Source organism: Phalaenopsis equestris, unplaced genomic scaffold, assembly GCF_001263595.1.
Source record: "Phalaenopsis equestris unplaced genomic scaffold, ASM126359v1 Scaffold000224, whole genome shotgun sequence".
Taxonomy (NCBI): Eukaryota; Viridiplantae; Streptophyta; class Magnoliopsida; order Asparagales; family Orchidaceae; genus Phalaenopsis; species Phalaenopsis equestris.
Window position 1 is genome coordinate 6,480,465 of NW_018164666.1, and position 17,604 is coordinate 6,498,068.

General features: G+C 35.0%; 1 protein-coding gene across 3 annotated transcripts in view; it reads left to right on the forward strand.

Moving 5' to 3' along the window:
- The window catches only part of LOC110023388 (alpha-mannosidase I MNS5), a 112,620-nt gene that overhangs the window by 44,002 nt on the left and 51,014 nt on the right, over nt 1-17,604 (forward strand). For 2 of the 3 annotated variants that reach the window (XM_020722786.1, XM_020722784.1), the window contains exons 2-6: nt 3,007-3,072; nt 9,823-9,865; nt 9,943-10,008; nt 10,100-10,161; nt 17,496-17,595. In XM_020722786.1, the coding sequence (XP_020578445.1) occupies nt 3,007-3,072; nt 9,823-9,865; nt 9,943-10,008; nt 10,100-10,161; nt 17,496-17,595 (337 nt within the window). The remainder of the gene's footprint in view (nt 1-3,006; nt 3,073-9,822; nt 9,866-9,942; nt 10,009-10,099; nt 10,162-17,495; nt 17,596-17,604) is intronic. The other variant, XM_020722785.1, reaches the window with a different exon arrangement.

Below are 17,604 nucleotides of genomic sequence, written 5' to 3' on the forward strand. Positions count from 1 at the left end.
AAATAAAAAAAAAAAAAAACTCTCTTTTCCCCCTTTTAAGCCCAAAAACAATAGCCGAATCAACACCCGGGTGGTATATAAAGTCTCCGAAACCAGCAATGTATATTGTCCAAATGATGAAAGTCGAGGCAAAAAAAAAAAAAAAACAGCTAGAATGACATCCCAATCCTTCTTCAAAACAACGATAACACCGAGCAACCGGCCAAGAAGAATCGAGCAAAAATTTGCACGCATATCCCACCATCCCTTTGTGTTAACATATATCCAAACTAGACTTTAATTCTTACATTTATACCACCCAAATCTTTTGTATCATGTCAAAACAACATCGATACGGCTTCTAGCGCGCGTGCACAAAGATGTGTATGTAAAGTGATTAAAACTTAAGGTATTAGAAATGTAAATCCATGAGAATTATGTGGTGCGTATGTGAATCCTTCTAAAAAAAATCAACAAGTTCCAGCAAAGAATATTGGAATAATATTAGACGAAAGACTCATTTGGGAAAAAATTTACATCCAATAATTCATGGTCACGATTTTAACAACTATTAAGCATTATCTTGAATTTAATGAAGAACGATTCCATTTCCCCATGCTCACACAAGACCATTGTAATACTAGCATATCAGTGATTCCTAGATAAAAGCAAGTAAACAAGGCTGATGCAATTAAAAGAACAGTGGATAATCAAGACACACAAGATAAAACGCCACGAATGATAAACTTATTGAAACAACCAATCACAAGGCATTCCAAATTGATATAATTTACTTTTTAGAAACCTACAAAGCATGCTTTACAAAATTCTAAGCACATTTCGGAGATACAAAACTTTATGGCTCCAAACAGTAACTCTAAAGAAGAGCTAAGATTCTTCATAAATCCAGAAATAAATCAAGTAGGCATTCAATCTTAAATCACATAATCCACACATCAGAGACAAACAAAAGGGACCATTGTTTGCGATTTGATAAAAAAAAATGGTTTAGAGTTCACCTTCTTAAAATCTCTTTGGTGGAGGCCGGGAGAGAATCGAGTAGGGAGGTTTGCCGTATGTGAAGGGAATTCGGTCAGGGCTACTGGACGAACACTTCTCGTCGCGCGAGAGAAGGCGCAGCAGGAGCGGGCTTCGGGGAGCTTCGGTTAGAGCTGCGATCGAGAGAGAAAGAGGGGGCTGGGGTTCTTCGCCGATCAAAGGAGCGGAGGCGAGGGGGAGATAGGAGCTCGGTTTGCAGCGTCGAGTCGCAGAGGAGAGCGTGCGAGCGGAGGAGTGGGATCGAGGGAGCACGACCTTCGGTTCAGGGAGGAGGAGCGTCGAGCGACCGTTCGGCGTGAGAAGGAAGAGCAGAGCGGGGTTTCGATCGGGCGAAGGAGACGAGCGGCTTGGTTTGTTCGGCGGCAGGAGACGTTTGATGCAGTGCAGTGAGGAGGAAGGAGTCGAACGGGAGAGTCTTCGACGCAGAGAAGACCTGAGGAAGAAGTCTTGGGTCGCGCGAGAGAGGAAGTAGACGGGAACGGGAGCGAGCGGAGGATTTCGGTCTGTGAAGGAGGAGGGGTACGGGATCGAGCGTGAGAAGGAACAGGTGTTGATTGTGCCGAGCGCCCGAGGAAGAAGCCAACGTTCCCCTTGTAGAAGAGGAGCGGGGCCGAATTTAATCGAAGAAGCCGTTATGCTAAAACTTTGGCGGGACTTAATTAGTTTCCGTTGATGAAGCAGATTCAAAAGGAAAGTCTTTAACTTTCAATTAAAATGAGATTAAACGTCTATTTGAAAATTTGAAATTCAAAATTGTTTAACCCTTGTTCAGCCCGAGTCCAACCCAAATCGAACCTGAGTTGAACCTGGGTTGAGTCCGACCCACGCCCCGCTAATTTAAAAAAAAAACATGCATCGATATTCGTGTCATTTGTTTGCACGCGTAACCTAAACAATGCGAGTGTCCTTCCTAGCTAAAGTTGACGTTCCGGACGCGTCAGCGTGGTCCGTTCCGTCATCCGGGATCGTTCGGACGAGTTTGCGGCGGGCGAGTCAAATCAAGTCAAAGTCGTGTGTGGTGCAGTGAGTGTGTGAATTGCGGCGTTCACGAGTAATCGAGTCACAAAGGGTTCACCTAAGACTGTTTGATACTATAGGAACTCATTTTCGGGCCCTCTACATATTGGTCCTTAGCCCTTGCAACTAAAAGTCGAGTGCTTGGAACCACTCATGCGAGTTCTTCACAAAAATGAGTCAAGAAGTGGCTTGAAGTTCTACGGGAGGCGGGCTCCATTACTAGTCCGCTAGGATGGTCAATAAGAACTCCTAAAGCTAGATCCTAGGTTCTAAGAGTAGGAGACTAAGACCTCACTAAATATGAGGTCAACAGACAGTTAAAGTGTGGACTAGATTATAAACATTGATTGATGTAAGGAGTTTCATGGCAGCCTAACAATATGCTCATATGTTTTTTTTTTTTTTGCAAATTTCAAGTGCTTACTTTTTATTTACATATTTTGACTAGTGTCAATGCCAAATTTGAATGAAGCTAAAAGATGAAACATTTATCTTGTTGGAGAAGATAAGCATGGCCTTATACTACCCTTAACAAATTTGTAGTTATTGTTTGAAATGGAGGCAAATGCTAGTAGAATGCAATGAGATCAATATTCATGTAGTATTGGGAGGCCTGTTCCTTGCCACTCAGAGATGTTTTTGGGAACTCAAAAAACTATCCCACATATAGCGAAGAACTAATGGCACTACATAAGACAAGGAAACATTTACATGCTTATCTTTTAAAGAGACTGCATGCTACATATAAACTACATGCCATTTTATTATATGTAAAATTAAATTTAGTTACAATGGATTTGTCATATAAAGTGGTTTACTTATATCCAACAGTTCATCATAATTCAAAAGAATGTGATTTCCAATAAAATGATTGAAATGCTCTCTAAGTCACTGAATATTTTGTTTATAAAGATTATCAGGAGCAATACTAAAAAGATCCTTTCTTCATAGGGATATTAGATGTGTTGGAGGAGACAACTTCAGATATTGTTCTCAAAGACGACCTTTATTGAGAAGGTTAGCTATGCAAAGTAGATTTTTTAGAAAAAGTGCAATGAAAGAAAGAGGCACGTACTCCTAAAGTGTTTGGAAATTTTTGAGTGAAGAAACATTGCAAAAATTGCAATGATGCTTTATTGGTCTATTAAAAAATTAAAATGAGTATAATATATAAATTTTCCTGACACTGCACCCCTTGCTTATATTGCTTGAGAATTAAAATTTGTGATTATGTCCATATGAATATAATATTTGCACCCCTGGCACTGCACCCCTTGCTTATATTTTAGTTTAAAAAAATTGTAAAAAAAGTATAATATATAAATTTTCCTATTGCCTGACCTACTTGCACACATTTAACGTTCTTGTAGTCTCTCTAGTTCTTATCTCTCAACTAGAGCTATGCACTAGTGTCTACTCGTGCTGCCAGCAAGCCTTTCTTGCTTACACATGCATGTGGCGTATAAGCGACCAACACCCCAATAGCTTTGTAATAGAATGCGTTCTATGCTCACCATCACAACCATCGTGCCATCTTGCACGCGCCAATGTCCATTCACATGCATAACACGTGAATTTCCTGTGCGCGCATATCCCTACTTGCCCTTGTTGCTATGGTTGTTGTTGCTTGGCATGCATGATTTCCAACGTTCTCTGCACTTACTTGCCAACTCTCGCTTGTTATGCTATGCTTGCTCCAAGCACCCCAGCACAAGCTCACCTCTGCCCTTCTCTCTTTCTAACCTAATCTAGCCACCTCACTCTTCTCTCTTTCTCCTACTCTTTTCTCCTCTCTCCAGGCCCCCCATGCTTCTCCTTCCTTTTTCTTTTTCTCTCTACTCAAGACAACCCCCTCGGTTTCTCTCTCTCTCTCTCTCTCTCTCTCTCTCTCTCTCTGTGGTAGAGATAAAAAAGGAAAACAAAAATGGAGAGAAAAAGGAAAAATTGAAGAAAAATCGTGCATGTAATTTTGTTGTTTTCTCACCCTAATATTTGTCTTTGGTAGATTTTTCTCACATAAGTTTATCCGTAATAGACTCTTTGTGATGTTTTAAGCACCCACGTATGTCATTCCGATGTGGCTGGGAAATCATACATGGTTTGTATCTTGTCTAGTGCAATTGACCGATACATGTGCTTCTTGGGGTGGTGGAAAGAGGACCCAGACGTGATTTTCTTTGCATGTTAGGAGTCAAAGAGCTAAGTCGTTAAAATAAGTTTTAGCGTGCATCTTTTTTGTTGTGGTGGGGAAAATTTGTTTGTAACACTCAGGTATGTAAAGACTCATGCACTTTTTTTTTGGCTTTTGGCTCGGTGGGAGTAGATAACGCTGCTAAAGTGTTTTATATTTCATCTATTACGCCTTTCTTAGCATGATGGGTAGGTTGTCAAACTTTTGAATAAAATGACTTAAATTGGGACAAACATAATGATTTTGTGGACATAAAACACATGTAAGAATAAAATTAGATTTGCAAAATGACATCATAAATACCCAAAAAGAAATACAAGTTGTGCTTAAAGCAACGAGAAGAACTAGAACTAAACAATAAATTGCATGTAAAACTCAACATAAATGGGACTTGAATGAATTTGAAAGCTTGACAAAGAGTACAAAACTCTCTTGCTTGAGCACTTAAAAAATTCTTGAATTCATAGAACTCTCTAGAATATGCTTGTCAGACTAAACTTGGAATGAAAATGAATTAATGAGGGTTTCTATTTAAAGGAAAAAAGTAATCCATTGCAATGGATCTCACTTAAGCAAAGTAGTAATAAATACATATAGCCTGCAATGCTTTTAATACTTAACGAATATTTAACTCTAATAATCACAATTGTATTCATAAATCGACAAGCTTGCGCATCAAAAATGACCAATAATCGACTTAAAATGCAAATATATATGTGCACATCTTGGCGAGTATACATTAATGTGAATTAGTGCCACAACCTACTTATCTACCTTTCAAATGATTTTGCGTTTCACTGAATGAGAATCTTTCCAAATGAAACTAAAATGTTTAATCTATTGCATCACAGTCTATACAAAAATTCTTAAGCAAAAAACATGTCAATCACTAGAAGCAACTTGTGTATACCTAAAGTGGCATGTTTCCATAAACAACATCATATTTCTACAAAATAACAAAATTGGCGCTATCATGTTTTATGGGATTTACAATTGTTTCAAAAAGGCTTGTACAACTCACCAATTCATTAAAAGCAAATTTTTTAGCATGTGTTCTGACGAATATCTTAAATGCCTAAACTATAGTCTGAGATGTGTACTGACTAACATATTTAATTTTAGTTAAACGTATAATTGTATTGAAAAATTCAACTTTTTTATTCAAATTCTAACCTTATACATATGTTTGTTTTAGAGAGAGCATCAAGTTTAAAGAGTCACATCAGAAATATTAGAGTAATATTTGCGCTAAATAATGATATTTAAACTCAATCTCTCTATCTAATACTATTAACTTCTCATCAAAGACTAAAAATAAACGTTTTTTGTTTAATCTCATAAAAAAATTAGTTTGTCAATTATTTACATGTGGCATTCAAGTCATTTTTCAAAGAAAATTACTTCAAAACGAAAATCGCAGTATTGTTGCATGCGCATAATATGACTATGAGTTTAACTTACATATCCATTTCTCTATGTAAGAAATATTCAATTAAATTCAAATCATATGTAAATTATAGAATTATTGTCTACAACAACGAGATTCAAGATGACAAAGTGAAGTCATTTAAATAACTCTATGATGATGAGCATGAATTGAAGGGATCCACCTATTGAAATAAAAAAATTCATATTATAATTTTTCTTTTCAAAAAATTAAATTCATCAATATACATGTATATTCTTAGATTGGCTGCCTTATCTACAAGATGGAGTTGTAAGTCTCATCTTTTGGAGTCAATACTTCTTGTTCCTAGAACTGAAGTTTATAGGACTTTTACTCAATGAACTATCACAACACTAAAAGTGATGGTTCACATGTTAAGCAATTTGCAGTGTAACACTCAATTATGAAACCTACAAATTTATTTTTTTCCCATTCACGTAGGTCTCAAGTCCTTTAACAAAAAATTCATATACAAATATTATACAAATTTGACCTTACTTCTATGGACATAATCACAAATTTTAATTCTCAAGCTCAATCCTCTTACTCGAAGCATGGTTAATAAAACCTATGGTATTATGAATTTTTTAAATAAACTTGAATCATACATAAAGTATGGACCTTATCTTCTGCAAACAAGTAACTAGAATCAATTGGGTCTATATCAAATATACCAATTATGATCATGTTGATTAAAAAAAATATCTTAACTTGAAGAATCTTTATTTTAAATTGCTTCAAAATTCAATTTGCATTCTTTCAAGTTTAATTCACTATAAAATTACGAAACATCTCATGAGAGATCGCAAAAATATTAAATATTCCAATTAAAATTTTCACATAAAAGTTGAAATAAATTTAAATTTAACCTATATTTATAAAAAACTAATGTCATATCAGTTTTTTAGTTTGATTACTTTTAAAAGATTTCTTACTAGCAATGATGTCGGATGTGTCCTTTAATTAAATGGTTTTGCCACCAAATGATACCACGAAAAGTATGATTATGACTAAGGCTTTTTGACCCTGAGTGATGAATTATAGAGTTTAGTTGATAAGGCACAAAATCTTTATAAGCTAAGGTTAACTTAAGATCGCCCCCTTAAATAAATTTCACATCATGTTTACAAGGTTTTCTTAAATGAAACAACTTGTGAAACTGACAAGAATATTTTGGCCTTGCTAGCTTGACTTCCTCTTTTGACTGTATAGGCCAGAGTCTACACCCGGGATGATGGAATCAGGAGAATTATGAGATCTTAATCTGATTTATCATTACTATCTCTACCATCCACTCTAAGCAAGAAAGTAGAAGCTTCCTCAATCTAAAATAAATTGTTAGTGCTATACGCTAAACAATTAGCATCAAATCATTAGCATTGACCAGAAGTTTTTTAATCATTATTGGAGAGATAGTTAATCATTGGAGCTTGCGTGCGTCTATGAGAAATTTGGAACCAAATCTTAAAATTCTCTAACAAATGAGTGCATAATATTTAGTTGTTGTTTTACATACAATCTAATATACCTTTTGAAAATTAACTGAAAGCACAAAACCTTCTTCGGAGAGGCTTGGTGATTGATCAAATATTTCATAGCATGTAAGTACATTAGATGATGCACACTTTGCACTTACAAACCTATAAATTGGAAGTTGAGATTGCACACACTATTAAATGTATGTTGTTGTTCATGGGAAAATATCTCTATAAATGTATGGGATCTTTGCCAACAACAATGACTGATAATGAATAATATTGGTTAGAGTTTGTTTAAATTTAAAGCTCAAATGAAAAGATATGGATCGATATTTAATGTTTGGCTTGCATTTTTGTGGAGAATTTTATGGGAAGAGATTGACAATTTTTTTTAACTTCGAATGGATTAAGGGAAATTTACTGTTCGTTTGAATAATATTGGTTACGGTTCAACCCAAACATTAAAAGGCTTACAATGAAAAACATTTATGGTGTTGGTTTAGTTTGTTTGTTAGTGTTTGTGAGCTTAGTAAAATTATCAAAAAAAAAAAAAAGTTGTAGGTGATATAATAGCAGTAAATGTGTTGAAATGTTAATGTAATGCAGTATATTTATTTTAATAAAATTAAAAGTTGGGTACAAAGCCCCAACGTGGAGGACAAAATTATTTTGGCTAAAAAAGAGTGAAGAGAAGGAAATGAAAACAAAGTCTCAAATTGCTACATCTTAAAGCAAGGTTCTGAATCCTTAGAACAATAAGAAATAGGGATCCTAAAGCATCGATGAATGGGATGGAATTTCATAAAGTTATAACACAATATTGAATTCCTTACAATTTGATATTAGGCTTTACTCAAATTGATAAAATTATCTTTAAATAAATTAGGAAATTATCAAATTAGCGCTTAATATAAAGTGACACATTAACTTTTAACAGTTAACATATAGACAACTAAGGATTAAATAATATAAACATGACATTAAGCCTCCATGCAATCTAATAAATGACATCTAAGGGTAATCATCTTACGTGCCATCATGACCTTGCTTTTCAGGAAGACAACCTAGGAAGAATGAACCGTTCAGCATATAGCTAGAAGCAAAGCAACTTGAAACTTGAACTAATGATCAACAACTAAATGATATGTCCGCAAGTACTATTTGAAATAACGATACTTTTTTCAAATGATTTAAGCATTCAAAGCAAAAATAAAAAATTCCGCATTAGTCCAACTTGACATATGCCATAGTAACCATTAACAATTAATATAAAGACAACTCATAACTAAATAACAAAAATGTGACGGATCTAACTTGCACTAATATCATTGCACGCTTGCATGAATCTTTGAGATTCTGTTGATAGTTCAAATGTGTAAATGGACCATTTTAATTACTATGTTTTTTATGGATATTTTTTTTTGTCATCACTATCAATTCTTGCCTCAGGCCCATAAATATTCTCTTTGGGTCTGTTTGGGGCAACTGTAGCTTATTGAATAATCTGCTGATAAGCTGATTAAAAATAATCTGCTGATAAACTAGGTGCGGTGACTATTACAAATTTTTATTTTTTTGGAAAAGTCAGACCATTGTCAATAAGCTCCCACCGCACCTAGATAGGTGCAGTGTGAAAACACTGTTTTCTGCGTTTTGAAAACGCATAAGCTGTCAAAACGCAATTTACCCAAACAGACCAGGTGCGTTTTCAAAACGCCACCGCACCAAATAAGCTGCCCCAAACGGGCCCTTTGTATTCTGCATGCTATTTTGTACATTAGCTGTTTTATCTTGTAAATGCTTTGCAGTATCTTCTTTAAGAAAAATCAATTGAGCTTGAACTGTTGGAGTGTAGAAGTTCTCTATGAAAGAGTAACAATCGTTAGCATATCTAAATTTTAGAGTATAGACAATGCAATTATTATACCCTAATTTGTGTTTATCAGTTGGAGGTTTTTTTCTTGGCTGTTTGATTCTCGATCAAGCTAGGTTAACCATAATTGCATTACCTTGCATATCAAATAGTAAGATTATGACTAGTTGGTTGTAAAAGAAACTTTTAGAAGATAGGCTGCAGCAACTTGTTGGTTTTGTGAACTTTGATTGGGCGGTTATCGCCCATGTTCTTTTACCATTATTGCTTTGTTTTATTTTTTCAATGTCTGACCTCTCTATTTGCCACTTGGCCTGGATTTGCACTATCAAATGCCACAAACTTTTGATAACCAAAACACTAACATAATTTGATCCTGAGGATGATATGTGGTAGCATATCAATTTCAGTACTAGATTGACCTTTTGATATTGTCTTAGCTTTTCTCTACTTCCATTTGGCTGTTGATGATATGCCATAATCATGATCATTAGCTTTAGATCTAACACTTTAGAGTTTACTTTTTTGAATACTCATAATCTATTCATTCCTGCCACAAATAGTTTTGAGCTTTTTTCCGCTAGGTTGTTTTGTGTCTAGCCCTTCTTTCTAATCATCAATATCATTAAATTTGTTATAATTGCAATTCTGGTTTACATTGGAAATTGTTCTGGTAAACTATGAATTAGAATATTTCTATTGTTGGATCTTAAAGAAACAGCTTTACTTGATAAAGCTTCATTTCATTGTTTAAATATTATTTTCTGTTCCTTTTCAGGTTTTATCATGCATATGAAAATTACATGGCCTATGCATTTCCGGTCAGATAATCAACAGAAAGTTCTTGTCCATTACTGTCTTAGCCTTTCTTGCTTGTGATGGCTATTTTTTTCTTCAGCATGATGAGCTAAAGCCTCTGACGAGCACTTTCACGGATTCTCTCAGCGAACTTGGAAATCTTAAGGTTTTTAACTAGTGGTTGATGAAAACACGTGCCATTTGCTTGTTGTTTATTTTGGTGCAATATAATTTTTTTTTTAAAATTTTGGCATCAGCTTGAACATCTGCCTCAGAACTACCAGGGATCAGCCCTGACTCTTATTGAAGCACTTTCAAGGTACAACTATCGACTGTATTAATTCAATTGCATTTATTCTTTAGCGTCCCCATTCTATGTTGTTTAGCCTTTTCTCTTTCTTATGTGAAATATAATTATAAAGGGCATAATGCATGCTGCCTTTACAATATGTGATCTGAGGAAGGGTTGATGCCTTCAGCCTTGTGTGTTCATTACATTACAGGTAGCCTATCTTTAAGACTAACCCATGGCCACTAGATAGAATGGTGGAAAGTTAATCCTGCACTGCAACCTTCACCTTGTTTTTTTGGGGTTAATCTACACCGGACATTATGTTATTAAATGTTTGCATTACCTGGCATTATCCTTGAGAATTTGATTTTTGATCGGCCTCTGATTGACATGAGTTCTTTTTTACTCAAGCCTCTGAGAAATTCCGTATTTAAAGTGCTCAATTTCTTAACTTTCTTTGTTATAGGCATTCTAGGTTTTGATTTTTTTAACATAGTTAGTAGTTCTTTGTAGATATATATGCATATCTAAAGCTTTCTTATTTATTTATGTTTAAATGATAAGAAATACTATATTTTTCAAATTTGATCCTTCTAAACTAAGAGAGAAATCCAGTAAAATTGGAAAGCGATCAGCATTTTCCCAATTCGAATCGCAATGTAGGATGGATGCAAGTCAAGATGGGAGAGACAAAATAATAATGGCTTATCCTTTATATGAATTCAAAAGATTCCAAGCAGACCTAAGAATAAGATACATCAAAGAGGCGCCTTCCTTCACTCATCTTCGATGCATTTTTTCCTTGAACTCCCTTTTGGATCTTTTAACTCCCGTCTACCTGCATGGTAACACAGAATTCACACATCATTAGGTGTTGCACATTTGTGTTGGAGTAGAAACTATCCTATTGGCCGTTTGTGTATATATAGGTATATAATGAGAATACAAAAGGAAAATAATAAACAGGATAATATCCTTAATTATAAGGATATAAATAAAAATATAACTTTTTCATCTAGCATTTTTAATATAGTATTTTCCTTTAATAATAATCTATGCCTCGATAAGGTATAGCTTATTACAAAAATTAGAAAAATAAAGAGTTCTTAGAGCTTTGTTAAAGATACCAATTATTTTTTTCGTTATGGCTCGCGGAATGATGTTCTTCTTTGAAATTGATGCATTCATAATGTAGCGAAAATCCTTGTCAATATAATTAGTCTTTTTTGGGAGGTAAGATTATTTGCAATGTGGATAGCATATTGATTATGATAGTTAAGGATCATAGGCTCTTCAGCAAGGAATCACATTCTTCTATTAAAATTTTAATCCGCATCATTTCAAAAACATAATGATTCAATGCCTTTTTTTCAAATTATAATGTTAGAATTGACTACAACAATCTGCTTCGTTGTTTTCCATGACATAAGATTTCCATCTATAAAAAGATGTTATCTTAAAGTTTATTTTTTTATTTTTAATAGATACAACATTGTTTGCATTCTAAAAAGGGCCTTTAATCCATAAATCATTATGTTATTGATATTGTGGGCTTTTTTTTTGGGTTATTTCTTGATATATCTTAAAACTATCATGACAACATCCTGATATTCATTCTTTAGGTTTCACATATGCTGACTAGCCACAACAGCAATAAAGAATATATGAGATACAATAATATTTTGATATGTTTGCCTTGAAGATATTGATAGTGAGAATCATCTTCAAATGATTGCGGAGTTTCCATAGGAGAGTTGGCAAACTTGCATCCAACATGGTCAATTTCGTCAAAATTGCTTATAACATAAGTGTCTAGAACAATTGAAATACTGTAATGCCAGTAGGAAGAGAATTAAAAGGCATTGTTGATATAAATTAAAGTCATCAATGATTTACCCGAGTCATACTTCAAGAAATGGTTAAAAGTTTGACCCAAATTTGAGACGAAAATTAAACTAGTCGAAAAGTGTAACCCAAACCTAACCCACCCGTGAGCCATTAATAGACACATAATAACTATTTGGGTCAACTTCGGGTTGGTGGTTCAACCCAACCCAAACCTAAAAGTATACTTCTCTTTCTTTTTAAAATAGTTTGTATATGAAAAAAACTTGGCATTGCAATTCAACAAGTAAACCTAAGCAATTTTGATATGATCATCAACAAAGGAGATGAAAGGATGAAAACTTTGATGGCTTGACACTAGACATGTTCTCCATATATTTTATTTAACTAAGTTATATAGTGCACTACTGTATGAAGATGACAAAAAAGAAAAGGGCAATAAATAGAGTTAGAAAGCTTTCGTATTGCTACTTTACTATAACTCAAATAAAGTAACAGTAGTAAAGTTTTCTCCTCTATTTTTCAATAGAAATACTTATAATATAGGTAATTCAAACGTGTTCTGTAAAGCTAGTAAAAGGACAATCGGCTTTTTCAGGTCATATCTGGGATTATTTTTCTTTGTAATGATATGTCTTTGTCGGTCAACTTTTTTGGAAATTTGAGAATATGAAAATAATTTTTGAAATTTAATTTAATATAAAAGGTATATAGTTTGAGTTTTGAAAGTAGAATGTTTTAATGTTTTAATTTTTTTGAAAGTAGAATGTTTTAATTTTCAAAAAAATGAGACCAAATGGATCTCATTCGTCCAATAATTTATATAATCGTGCATGATACCGCGAATTCTGCACCATCCCGAAAGATAAGTGAATATCTCGGCGATAGACCCAATCCTGCAAACTAAGAGATTTGTGACATCCATTTGGTTTGCGAACCTTTTATGCGTGACCAACAAGTTTCCCTATCTAATACAAAGATCAATAGAATTTATTTTACCTGGGTTTTAAGTTCCCTATAGAGTCAAACCCCTATAGTTAATTACATCCAAAATGTTGGGGTCATTTGTGAAAACTCTCGATAATGATCAAATGTACTAGTCTTTAAGATTTCAATGTTTAAGTTTTCACGATAGGACGTGGAAAAACAAGTGGGAGTGACTCAAATAAGAATAGTTATTTTCAGAAGTCCAAAGGAATGAAAAAATAGGGAAAGTCACAGATCCTAAGGACAAACTTCAGTGACTTCCCAAACTATCCTAATGTGTGGCTAAGTTTTGGAGACGATGTTATTTAGGTGTTTAATCCTGTCAATTTTATTATTTGGGACTGACATTTGCATAATATCTGATTATGCAAATAGCCCGCAGAGAAAGGAGAGTTTACATTGTACCACACGACAACCTCGGAACTTAAGACGAGTTAGGACTTATGCTGAACAACATGGTTGTACAGGAGCCTAAGAGGGTGTGAGGATATGTGTCGCGCTGGGCGAGCTACCCCGAAGTCCTATTGTTTGTTATTTAGACTAAGGAAAGAGTTTGCTGAAGAAGATACTTTTGATGCTTGGTCTGAATTCCTCGTTGTGCTGCCCACAAATTTAGCTCCAAACTCCTGTTGTAGCGATAACTCCATGGTTTAAGTATTTGATTTCAATGTTTAAGTTTCACGATAGGACGTGGAAAAATAAGTGGGAGTGACTCAAATAAGAATAGTTATTTTCAGAAGTCCAAAGGAATGAAAAAATAGGGGAAGTCACAGATCCTAAGGACAAACTTCAGTGACTTCCCAAACTATCCTAATGTGTGGCTAAGTTTTGGAGACGATGTTATTTAGGTGTTTAATCCTGTCAATTTTATTATTTGGGACTGACATTTGCATAATATCTGATTATGCAAATAGCCCGCAGAGAAAAGAGAGTTTACATTGTACCACACGACCTAGAACCTAAGACGAGTTAGGACTTATGCTGAACAATATGGTTGTACATGAGCCTAAGAGGGTGTGAGGACATGTGTCGCGCTGGGCGAGCTACCCCGAAGTCCTATTGTTTGTTATTTAGACTAAGGAAAGAGTTTGCTGAAGAAGATACTTTTGATGCTTGGTCTGAATTCCTCGTTGTGCTGCCCACAAATTTAGCTCCAAACCTCTTGTTGTAGCGATAGCTCCATGGTTTAAGTATTTGAAATTGACTGTTTATGTTTCACAGTTTTGGTGCCAATGTTTGGTTTTTTTTTTTGTTTGTTTGTTTCAGTTTCAGTTCTGGTTTTGCATGTAGAATAAGTAAATCGCAGGTAAATAAAATATACTTTGAAAAATAAAATGTAGTAAAGTAAAATGCTTTAAATAAACTATAAAAGCGTACCTGGGCATATGTCACTGTTGCGTGATTAATGTTGCGAGCATAGTATGATTTACAACAGATTTAAAAACACTTGCAAGAAAAATAAATATGGCTAGAAAACCCAACATGAATGTCAGAAAAACGAGTCGTAGAAATCATAAGCAAAAGAAAACCTTAGCCACAAATGAAAAACCAAGACTAGGTGTAAGACATTGGTAGGAGTGAGGGCTCAGAGCTGTACTGTGTGCTTCCTGATCTTGAACAAGAGTTACCAATCCGATAATCTACAGAAGATAGCCCTTAACCTCAATCCAAGTGATCATTCGTGGACCTTTATAAATTTTCATATAAAAATTCTTTGATTTTCATGCAAAAGTTGTTGTTTAAGTCTTTTTTATGCAAAGTTCTTTTTAACATGCAAAAGATATTTTTTTGTTTTATTTTTGTAAATATTTTGTAAAATTGTGTAGTCAACAGGCTAGTCACTCTAATCGTGCTAGAACTACTGACAACCTAAGAACGTCGGGGGCAACAATCCCACCAAGAATCGACGAATAGTATTATTGATTTTTTCCTCTCCCTTATTAAAGATTTTGAGGTAGGGGATACTATTATAATAATCTCATTTTGTATCCCTCGTTTAAGTACACATAAACAATGTCATAATCGCCCTCACCACCTAGACCCTTGACTTATCCTAGTCTGATGATTCATATGTGGTGTTATCAAATTTTCTCAATTGCCAGGAGAATTTGAGTGTAATATCTAAGCTCAAATCCCGGTGCACTGGGTTTCATTGTACTTTAAGTAATTACAGGAATTTTACTGTTGATTTAATTAAGGAAGCATGAACTACGTCTCGGTGCATCCTCATGTCTAGCGTCTTAATCAGTTTGTGAATCAGAGTCAAGTGCTAAATTTCATTATTTATTAAAAAATTAGGTGGATGAACCTTCACTTAAGGTGTGCTCCTAAAATCTAGGAAGTCTATACTGAAACATAGGTGGATGAACTCTCACATAGGGTGTGCTTCTAAAATCTAGGAAGCCTATGCTGAAAAATAGGTAGATAGACTCTCACCTAGGGTGTGCTTCTAAAATCTAGGAGATCTACACTGAGAAATTGGTAGATGGACTCTCACCTAGGGTGTGCTCCTAAAATCTATGAGACCTACACTGAGAATTAGGTAGATGGTTTCTCGCCTAGGGAATGCACCTAAAATCTAGGAAGCCTATACTTTAACTTGTGTCTAAAGTGATTTAAAGTGGACTTCGGTCGCGCGAGAAGGTGATCAGGGGCTTCGATTACACGCGAGAGAAAGTGGACGGGAGCGGGAGGGAGCGGAGGATGGTGGAATCGGGCGATTGTTCGGTCACGCAAGGACGAAAGGAGGCGAAGGCCTTCAGTGCGGGTAGTGGCGAGGTAGGCTTAAGGGGTTTTCTTCGGCGCAGAAGGAGTTCCAGGCGGCGTGAGGGAGATCGAAATCCAGAGAGCGAGAGCGGGCGGGCGGGCGAGGAGGGGGGTGCTCGAATGAATCCTTCTGTCGAGGCTAATTACTATAGCCGAAGAATCAAGCGAGCCGTTACGTGAAAGATTTGGCGGGGAATTGAATACTTTACTTCGATGTAGCCAGTTCAATTAGAAAAGAATAAAAACAGATTATTTTCAATTAATATGAGTTTTAAATGCTCCCTTTGAATTTTGAAATTCAAAATTTGAAATGAAATTCTGTGAAATTCTGTGAGATGGTGATTAGCCCGAATCGAGCCCGAGTGAAACTTGGGTTGAGCCCGGGACCGCGCTCCGCTAAAAAAAATGTGCATCGATTTTCGTGCCATTTTGTGCGCACGCGTAATCCTTGCAATATAGGTGTCATCTGACTAAAATTAACGTTTCGGACGGGTCGGCGCGATCCGTTTTGTCATCCGGGATTATCCAGACAAGTTTGTCGATGGTCTGGCCAAAAATGCGTCAACTTCGTACGTGGTGTAGCGAGTGCGTTGCTGAGTCACGGAGGGTTCATCTAAGGCCGTCTGATTTTGTGGGAACTCATTTTCAGGCCCTCTACATGTTGGTCCTTAGTGCTAGGTCGTCCCCTGGAAGTGACGCGTTGTATAGCCTTAATACATTGAAAAGTGTGCAAGGTCCACTACACCGGCGCCCATATTTTGAATTTTTTTTTACAATGGATATTTGAGGTATTTTCTATCTTTTAGATATATTTATTTTTTATTTGTATTATACTTTACATTTTGTTTGTCTGCAATTTGTTATTAATGTTTAACTAGTTAGTATTTTGATATTTCTTTCCATTCATATTGAGGCGAATTAGTCATAAAATATAGTTATGTCAGTATATTTTATTTAATTTTATTTTTTTTGTGAATTCGGATATACTTTTTCTTAAGTTATTTTGGGATTTTGTAACTTGATCAAGACTCGACGAATTTGTGAAGAGATTATCTCCTCTTTCTCTTTTTTCTTTAACTATGAACTCTTAACATTTTGGGTCCACTTTCGCTTCATTTTTTCTCGAATTTTTCTATTGCATTTGTCATTGTTTACAGGAAGATTGCAGTAAGTTCTTTTTTCTATATTTTAGATTTTTATCAATAGCTTGAATTTTAGTTTTCTGTTGTTTTCTTAATTCTTAATTCTACTAGTTAATTTGTAGTAGAAAATTATAGAATTTATATCTAAATTTATTTCTATCATTTTTTTTTTCATCAAAGGCGTTCTATACCGAATTTTGTATATTTTTGCATCGTATCACATTATTTATCCATGTTTGAAACTTCAAGTTCTAAGGTTTCCTTTATCAATATGTGGCAGCATTTATGATCAAAATATTTAGAAGTGTATCGTGCAATTAGTTTGAGATTGACGGAGTTTTCAATTTGTTGAGAACTTGGCGGAAAAAGGTCTGTCCTAGCAAGTATGAAAGATGCAAGTCTTGGTGTTGCCTGGACTCTTGTATCCTTTATATATGATGATACTACTATTTTCTGAATAAAGCTTTATCATATATTTACTGTGGCTTCTGCTGCAGGATGCTAATTACTTAATTGTTTCATTTCTACTAATCCAATATTTCTATTTGTAAGTAATTAATCATTTGCACTCACCAAAAATGTTGATCCATTTTGATAGAATCTTTGTCTGGCTTATTGCAGTCTTGTTGTCTTAGGTAACAATACAGAGTTTGAGAAAGGAGTTCTTTGGCTTTCTGAGCATCTCTCCTTTGATGTGGATGCTCGAGTGAACTTGTTCGAGGTATTGTTT